The sequence below is a fragment of the Lissotriton vulgaris genome, chromosome 1_1, assembly GCF_964263255.1.
Source record: "Lissotriton vulgaris chromosome 1_1, aLisVul1.2, whole genome shotgun sequence".
NCBI classification, from domain to species: Eukaryota; Metazoa; Chordata; class Amphibia; order Caudata; family Salamandridae; genus Lissotriton; species Lissotriton vulgaris.
The window spans coordinates 248,395,680-248,405,268 of record NC_141685.1 but is presented as its reverse complement, the minus strand read 5'-3'; the positions used below and the strand labels follow the sequence as shown (position 1 = coordinate 248,405,268).

The 9,589-nt window shown below is 40.3% G+C and overlaps 1 protein-coding gene across 1 annotated transcript in view; it reads right to left on the bottom strand.

Annotated features, from left to right (window-relative positions):
- Positions 1-350: 350 nt before the first annotated feature.
- Positions 351-9,589, bottom strand: part of LOC147746518 (uncharacterized) — a 72,079-nt gene continuing 62,840 nt past the window's right edge. Inside the window, exon 2 of the mRNA XM_086952274.1 lies at positions 351-2,770. Coding sequence (XP_086808400.1) covers positions 1,935-2,770 — 836 coding nt within the window. The 3' untranslated portion in view covers positions 351-1,934. The remainder of the gene's footprint in view (positions 2,771-9,589) is intronic.

Below are 9,589 nucleotides of genomic sequence, written 5' to 3'. Positions count from 1 at the left end.
GAAAATAACGTATTGAGATTTACAACCAGTGTGAACTGTGAGTGCATTACCACACCCCAGACATTGACCTAAAGCAATTACACCATTAAACTACAAAAGTTGTCTTCTGAAATATCAGCATTGCAAATTCTACTTGTAATGCTTGCACTACTCTAATAAACACAGTGACGGAGCGAACTACACACTGGAATGCCTCACATCTGAGGGGCTGGTGGTGGGAGGGGAGCGTACGTTCCTCCCCACCCTCTTCCGGGACAGAGTAATCACCAAGATAGAAAACAGGCACTCTGAACACCCTGATGAGTTTGAAGTATCTCCCGTCTCATCGCCACATGAAACAGGCAGGCAGATTAGTTTATTATAAAAGTTTTATTGCATAAATAAGATATTCTTGGCAAAAAGCTCACTGCGATGGTGTCCTTTTTCTAGTTGTCAATCTCACCCCTCATACTAGAAAAGGACACAATGGACATAACAAAACACATCACAGCATGCAATGAAATACTAGTTACAGTGTCTTTATCAGGCAATCTACTTTGTTTTGCAATGTATGTGAAAGTTAGTTTTTGGGTATTTAATTCTCACCAGAATAGCGGCCAAACTCTGGTCGACTTCTACCATATGGTTTGTTTTGCCCAGGCCGTGACCCATTCTGGTCCGAGGTGGAATCTGAGCTCACACAGACCTTGGGTTGGCAGGTTCCACACGATCCCTTATGTTTTCTCCTGGGTGTATTTGATGGTTTGGACGGCTCTAGAGCGGACAAACATTTTCTGGGAACGGCAGTCGCTGTGGCTAAACGAGATATTACAGCAGCCTGGGCCCAGCCCAACCCCCCTACCCTGTGAAAGTGGCGCCGGGGAGTGGATTGCTGCGTGGCCCAGGAGGAACCCCTCTTTGAAGCACTTGGTTGTCCCACGAGGTTCCATAGGGTTTGGGGTAAATGGCTGAACCTACTGTTTTAAATTGCCAGCTTTGGCTCTCCCATGTAACGGGGTGCTGCTTTCCAGCTTGGGTGGCTTGCATAAATACTCCTACCCTAAAGAGTGGGGGTTTTTACTGTCCGTTGAAGATGGAATTGGCTTTACTATGTAAGATGTATGCAGTCTTTTTTCTTTCTTTTTCAAAATGATAATAAAAATGATTATCAAAAAAATAAAAAAATTCTCACCAGAATAAACCATCTCAAAATATTATGAATTGTGTAACGGTCTCGGCAGGTGAAACTGCAGAATTATATGGTTGGTGTCACCTTTGTATTTTGTTAGAATCTGGACAGCCATAAATCCTCTTTTGATCTCTCAGCCTGGATGGGTTGTACAGAATATTTACACAGCCGGTCTGAAGATACTGATAGGGAGTAGATGTTCCTTCTTTAGGAATGGAAGGAGTTTATATTTTTTTGTCCTCAAGCGGTTATTGATTCCAATTTCTTCTCCTAGTTTCTTTTTCCCATTAGCCCAGGTCTTTCAATAATTTTTTGTTGAATCCTAGAAGTTTTGTCTCTTAAGATAGTTTATGATCCACACTTCGTAACAGGTCCTCAACACTGCACACATTTCATGAGAGTCTGACAGGTTTAATTTGCAGTGAAGCAGCTCTCTGTTAAGTTCGTTGCTTGGTGAAGTGACGTTGGTGACATTGAAGAACCTATATTCAGTTTGGAGACGCTGCGAACGTTTGAGTTTGTCCTTTAACTGAAAGCTCTTCTGACATTCAGAGGAAAGAGAAGATCTCAGCCCGGAAGGATTGTTAGATGTCATAGGAGGTCTAACTTCAGCTGTAGATTCTTAGATGTCGTAAAAGATCAGATTTCTTTTATTAAATGAAGGTTTTTTGGCAGTGCTTTAAAAAAGGCTTCCATCTTGTATGTGTTACTTGAGGTTGCTGAGCACCACCTTTTGTTTACAGCAGTTTCCATATCCTGTGCAGCATCATAGCCGTCGCCTGTGTGTTCTTTGATGGCGTACAAGGCTTGCCTTAAGATCAAAGCTCTTGCTACACACAGTGCAGTGATAAAACCTCTGTCCTGTGTGTGTGACTTGATGGCGTACAAGGGCTGCCTTAAGAGTAAACCCCTTGGAACACACAGTGCAATGATAAGGCCGCTCTCCTGTGTGAGTTCTTTGATGCAGTACAAGGTTTGCCTTCTGAGAAAAGGGTTTGGAACACACAGAGCAGTGATAAGGCCTCTCTCCTGTGTGAGTTCTTTGATGCAGTACAAGGTTTGCCTTCTGAGAAAAGGGTTTGGAACACACAGTGCAGTGATAAGGTCTCTCTCCTGTGTGTACGCTTTGATGCCGTACAAGGGTCGCCTTCCGAGAAAACCTCTTGGCACACACTTTGCAGTGATGAGGCTTCTCTCCTGTGTGTACGCTTTGATGTTGTAGAAGATTTCCCTTCTGAGTAAAACTTTTGTCACAGATATAGCAGTAAAAGGGCCGCTCTCCACTGTGAGTTTTTTCATGAGTTGACGCATCAGCAAACCTCATTTCATGCTCAGTGTAGGGATACCGATCTGTGTGTGTTTGTTCGTGCAGTAATAGATGCGTCTTTCCAGTAAATGTCTTCTTACACTCAGCACAGGCATAAGCTCTTAGGCTGGTGCATATTCTTTTCTGCCTTGCAAGTAGTGTTTTATTGTTAAAATTCTCCCTCCTGTGTATTCCTTGGTGTTTTCTTTCATTCATTTTATAAGCAAAATTCTTCCTTCCTCCAGAATCTTTACGTTTCTCTTTCCCATTCATACTTTCTGTCTGCGACTGCGGTTCTGCAGAATGAAATGAAGAATGAAAATTATACATGGGAAATATTTCTTGAAAGAAATGCAGTTATAATATGAGAAAGGTGGACAGTAATATCTAGGAAGGAAGGAAAATGTTACTACCTGTAAACAATCATTAGCTGCTTGTAGTTCTACAGTTCACATGTGGTGATCTCTCATGGGATGGGTTCTGCCTACTAAAGAAAAAAATAATTTAAAGGTTGAGTTCTGATCTGGAGAACGACTTGTAATCCCATACCAGAAATCGGAGTACGTTGGACTGCTTATATGTGTAAAATCAACAAAGAAAACTGCCTAATCTGAGCAACCTATATACTTTCCAACAATACAGCAAGTGGGTGATGCATGTGAGCCTGCAACATGACAAGCTGATATTATTTGCAAGTGAGTAACATTTTCCATTTGAAGTAAGCTGCGGCACATCACAGGTTGTGCAATAACTTAAAAGAATCCGTAAGGTCAAAGGAAAGAATGGCTAATTGAGTTACTAATATGCTTAGAACAATTAAGCACATCTGGGCTTCTTCCTTGCATTGATGTCACCAGAGAAATATTTTATGAAAGGATGCAGAGAACCACATGTTTCTGCTTTACAAATATCTACTGGAGGTATGTTGGGTAGGAAAGCCATGGTTGCATCTTTCACATGTGGACTCCATATGCCAAATTGTGCAGGTGCAAAAAACGGTCTTATTTTTCGTACCTTTTCAATTCTGATAATGTAGAGCATGAGTGCATGTTTAACACTGGCTGCATATTTAACTTTTTCTTTGTAGACTTGCAGGAACTGTTCATCTACTTATGGGGCGTGTAGTTTGCTAACTGTGTGGGGAAGTGACTGCTACTAGGTAGACAACTATCTACATTAAAGCTTTCAGTGATGTAGTGGCTTAAAAGTTGGACTTGTTACTCTTGATAAAAAAACATTAAAATCTTAACTGGATGCCAGCGGTGCTCTGGGTGGGATAACCATTCTCAACTCTCCCATGAACATTTTCACAAGAGTTTTTTCAAAAGTTTTCAAACGTTAGTGTAGGTTAGGCCAGCTTCTTTATGTAGGTATCTATATGTTATTTCTATACTCCGGGCTCGGAAAATCCACTCGACCGCTCGCATATGCGAGCTAAATTTAACGAGGGCGAGCTGTTTTTAGGTACTACTCGCCCTTTCTGGCGAGTAGGAAGACAAACTAACTTTTGTCCTCTGCCTGTGAAAACGGAGCAATTGTGTCAAGATAACAAGATTTAAAGGCATTTGTATTGCTCACGAACTTAATGAGCAATAAAGAGGCCTTTAAATCTTGTTATCTTGTCACATTTGCTCCGCTTTCAGAGACAGAGGTAAAGTAGGTTGCAGTAAGGTTGAGGAGATTTTTCAAGGTACTAGTCCTGCAGGGCTAGTACCATTTTTTTGGATTTTTCGAGCCTTGATACTGCAAACCAAGCCTAAAGCTAGGTCCAAAGATGAGCATAAATTATTTTTAAAGTATAAACAATGAAGACCAAGGAGCATCAAATTCACAATATAAATTTAAAGCATGATTTTTCTGCTGTTCTTCAGAAGAAAACAAAAATTTGGTTCCAGGGAGACAGGCTTCTTCACTTTATTAATATCAATATCGATAATTCCCGCCGTGAATTGCTCCCTACTCGGACCCAATATTTATATTAGGTCCTAACCAATCATCATTTTCCAACTTTCCTGCGCAAATCTGTATTAGTGGGATCCATGTTCCTACGAGGTCCGCAATCTCAAAGAAAGACAGGAAACAATACCTAGTATTTCCTGTTGGGTCCGAGAGGGAGCAATTCACGGCGGGAATTATTGGACCGGCTGTCAGCACGGAAGGATACATAGTTAACCGAGGACTAAGACCAGATAGGTGAGGGTTTTTTTGTAGCATGAGTGGGAAGATTGAATTTGGGAGATTATGTAATCAAACAACGTTGTTTTTGGTGATTGTGTTTTTTTAGATCGTTGATAAGGAGCGTGTTTGAGAAGTTTCACGGCATTGAAACTGACATGATTATCAAAGCGAAAAGTTGAATGAGATTTGGGAGGTAAGAAGCCTGCTTATGATGATAATAGAATGACAGTTTTAATACGGTAGAGCATGTTTTAAAACAACATTGTTCCGGTTATTTTGGGTTTCCCCCAGATTGCGGAGGTAGGACGTGAATGTCTATACACGGAAATCAACACGGTGAAATGTACAGGATAATCAGGCGTAATTTTAAATGAAGGTGAGCAGAATTCACCAAGAAGCTTCGAAATGGTTTATGGTAATTGAAGGCTTAGATATACATGTTGTGTAATTAATTGGGACATAAGGATGGAATTTGGACCTTTACTGAATGGATTGGAATTTAATATATTCAATTAATTTACAGGATTATCAAGGTTGCCAGGATAAATCTATTGTGAAATCAATATTTAGATTTTGGTATCAGGGAGTGACACATTGACTTTTTTTAATTAGGATGAGTGGTAAAATAGGGTTTTACTTTTGAGGTTCCTAGCCAGAACATTACATTATAGATGGTGGAAGGCTGGTAGGTGGCACGACTCATGTTCACTTTCTTCATTTTTCCAAGTTTTTGAGGAGAGCCGACACCAGTCCTTTGATATTAGGATCCAGAAACAATACTTGGTTAAAATTGATAGATTGAGGAAAAAGACGATTTCTACATAAGGTGAGAAGGGCCATTTGCTAGATAACGCTATGTGTTCTTTAAAGTGCTTTCGTAGTAGAGCAATGATAATTTGTCTATATGTATAATGCATATGCTTTTAGATAGGTAAAAATCCATTCTTAAGACCACTTAGAGAGAGTTCTTAAGAGTATTTCTTTTGATGAAAATTTAAGTGATGATGATTATTGGACATATATTATGTTAGAATGGAATATAGGCAGGCTATGATTGAGCACTATCATGATGTTTAGAATGGTATATAGGCAGGATTAAGTAATGGGAATAGGATTATTCCAATTTGCCTTGATTCTTATGGTTACATTTTGTGTTTCTCATTTTTTCACAGCCCTGATGATGTCCCGGCAGGGACGAAACGCGTAGGCTGTAGCTGTGGAAATTTGTAATTGTTGACAACCTTAAAGTTGGAATAAGAATATGTTCATCTATAAATTGGATTTGACTAATGAATGAAAAATTAAAGACATTGATAAAGTGAAGAAACCAGTCTGCCTTGAACTAAATTTTTGTTTTCTTCTGAAGAACAGCAGAAAAATCATGCTTTAAATTTATATTGTGAATTTGATGCTCCTTGGTCTTCATTGTTTATGTTTGTCCAAGTGGCTTTAACGGTGGGCCACTCCGAGTAGAGTATCTATTGTTGTTCATGAAAATAATTTGCATTGATTTAGTAGGAAAATACTTACCTAAAAATATCTCACTATGCACATAGTCTAGTCCTCTCATCGTGAAAAATTTAGTAAAATGTATTTTTAAAGTAGTAAGTCCTCATCTCTTTCCTAAATGGGAGCAATGTTGGGGCAGTCCTAATGGATACAGGGATGTTGTTCCATATCATGAGTTCATAGATGGAAAAGACCTGCTAACTTGTTTTTTTCTTTGTTACAGTTCTAAGTCTGCAGTCCCATGGAGTTCTCCAACCTCGCATTTGTTGCACTTGAAACTAAGAGCTGAACTTAAGGACAACGAGAATGACGAACAAGTGATAAGGAAGAGGTAAAAGGTACAAAAGTGGAAATTCTAAAGGGAACAGCAAGACTACTGCACTGGAAGAGCCTGTAACGTTGTAAGATGATACGAATAAATAAGGAGAGCAGTAAAAATGATATTGACACAAAGACAACAGGAACTTCTGATGGGGGAAATCAAGCTCAGAAGGCCACTTAGACTCAGATGACTCCGCTAGCAACGACTGAGAAGAAAAACCTACCTGGCACTTTTTTCGCTGAGTACGGGTTACTTAGACAAGGACGGACAATGGAATATTATAAAAAAAGGAAAAACTAAAGCAAGAGGCACAAACAGATGAAGAAAAAGACAGGAAAGAGCAAATGGAAGACAAAAAGATAACTCACCCCATAGGAAGAGAAAGGTGATAGAGCAAGGCGTGATATGATTATTAAATCATCACAACATTAACTGACAATGGATGAATTAAATATTCTTTACCTTGGCTTATGTTTCTGCCCCAGTAGGGACTTAGATTACAGTTCATGTAGAATTGACATATTTCCGTTTCAAAGATATCAACATAAAATCCGGCCCTAGCCAATGAACATGAGAATGGGGGGAGCCCAATACAGAAAACATGACTTGTGTTTAAGAGACACTGATACTGCATGACATTGGCTGGTCTGGATGATGGAAATATATGTGCAACGAACGATCGGGAAGCGTTGCTTGGAAAGGGGGCACCGATAGATCAGGGAAGTCTAACTTGCTTTGAAAACCAAGCTACATATAACTCCTCCTTACCTCATGATAATCTGGATGTCTTTAGTGACTTGGTCGCCAAAGACATGTTCAAATAAATTGTTCACCAGTCAAGGCAAGAAGGGAAGAATCAGATCTAACTTGAGTAATGGACAAAGGGAGGCCATTAACACATTACGTAATCACAACAGTGATGTGTTTTATCTAGGACCCCGATCAATATTGTGACCTCATGCCCCTATACGGCTATAATCAATACATATCCCTATAATGGCATAACAATCAGAGCCATATTTCAGTAACTCGCCTCTGCAGTCCATGACAGTCCATGACACAGCAGAAGCCACTTCCTTAGATTCCTAGATAGCACACCGAGTTCTTTCGACATACCAAACCCCCAGCAACCTGGGAAAGCCCCGCTTGCTTTGTTTTAATTAGTAATAGAACTCCTGCGAGCACTCTAGGAAAGACCAGTTCTTAGTGACATCTTTATTGACGTCTTATGTCCAAAAACTTACGTCAAACTCGGCACCTTTCAGGTATAAATATACCAACGTTGCCTTAAGCAAGCACACAGTGGTGGTGAATACTGGAGCAGAACAGCTGTCCCCTTGCAGAAAGCCCAGCAGATGCGAGAAGCCCACGGACGCTGCCCCTCCTCCTTGACGCGCTGAGAAAGACGCTGTCTTTTCTCCTGCCGAGAAAATCCAGCTCCGGCGTTTCCAGCCTACCCTTGCGGGTGACTGGGATATAGGGTCCTAAGAAGGAGATACCAGACCTCCTGCATTCTATTCCAAAGGTACGGTGCTGACTAAACCCTTAGAGAGAATTCTTGAAACAAACTCTTGGCCAAACCAACTTAACTTAAATTGCTACCTACTTACTCCCTCCCATGTATTAGGCTTTGGTCAGGTACACCGGGGTAGGCGTAGTTAGAAGCACCAGTTGAGGTTGTTAGCCAATGTATATATGAATGTATATATTTTATTCATTTTAACTATCTTATAGCTAAGAAACCATATCAATGCTTTTACAGTATTATTTCGTAATACTCCTTTTACTGTACGCACTTTTCATAATAACAAGTCTTGCAATTGTGGCAATTCATTTCTCTTGCATGAGAAGGAAGACTGCTCAATAAATAATATCTTTTATTGAAAACGCCCGTCTCTCCATTCTCTGCACTCTGGTGAAAGTAAATCTGCACAACTGACTGAGTGAAATAGCTGTCTATTGTTTCACACAACTCTAGAGATTGACTCTTATTCTGAGGAGCAAAGTTGTCATGTTTATGCGGTTGGCGGAAGCTGAATCCCTTCTTGTCTGAGCCAGGGAAGCTGATCACTTCCTATTCAGTCAAGAAAGTTTCCAGTGACCTCTGAGCTAGCTGGCGCAAACCTAAATTAAGTCTAACATAGTCAGTAGAGACCTAGAAGACCGCAGTCCTACGTCTACACTGCTGTTTATGTTATTCCAATGCGCAGGGCCAATAGGGAAAATAGGAACTACACTCAAGAGTAACTCAGTCGTGCTTTTTCATACAGACCCTTTCTCCCGTAAATACTCCAATAGACGTCTGGAGTGGGTGAAAGGTTAAAACCGCCGGAACTTAGTAGGAAAAAATTCCTATGTAGAGTTTCTGGTTTAGTCAACGTTGAAGGATACAGTGTTCCAAAATATTGTGCACCTAATATTTGTTTCCTTGGAAACCTGCTCTGCAAACCTTCATTAATACAATGTCAGAAAATGGCAATAACAACGAAACCAATGAAGTCGCAGTAGACCCGAATCAACAGGGTCCCGATGTTACAGGAATTAATGACCCGGGTGAGATTATCATCCCGGCAAACATAAGAAAAACTATAACTTCAAAACTTATAGAAAACGGACTGACATCGCGAGGTGGTACAGTCATTTTCGTGATAGAGGCAAACGAATATCGGCAGACAGAGGTATTCTATTCTTGGATAAACTTTCCAGCGGCAAACACTACAACACACGAGTTCCACTATTACAAAATAGAGGAACCACCGGATGAATACGCTCCTTTCGAGGAGATTGAAATCCCATTAAAATACTAAGAGCACCTGCTCTGGTTTAAAGGCGCCCTAAAACATAATGATCACATTACCAGGCTCGGTCCACTAGGTAGACCAGGAGCAACGTGGCCGGTTCTAGCCAGCTACACACTACATCCAGACATTGATAAAATGTCAAAAGAAGAACTTTTAGCACAGCTAAAATTATTAATTAAAATACACAGACAGTTAGTCCAATATGAAATGCGAACTGCAACATTCCAAACAGCTGTTAATATTCCACAGCTGACCCCTCATCAGGGGAACACAAATAAAATTACACCACAGAACATATAATCATG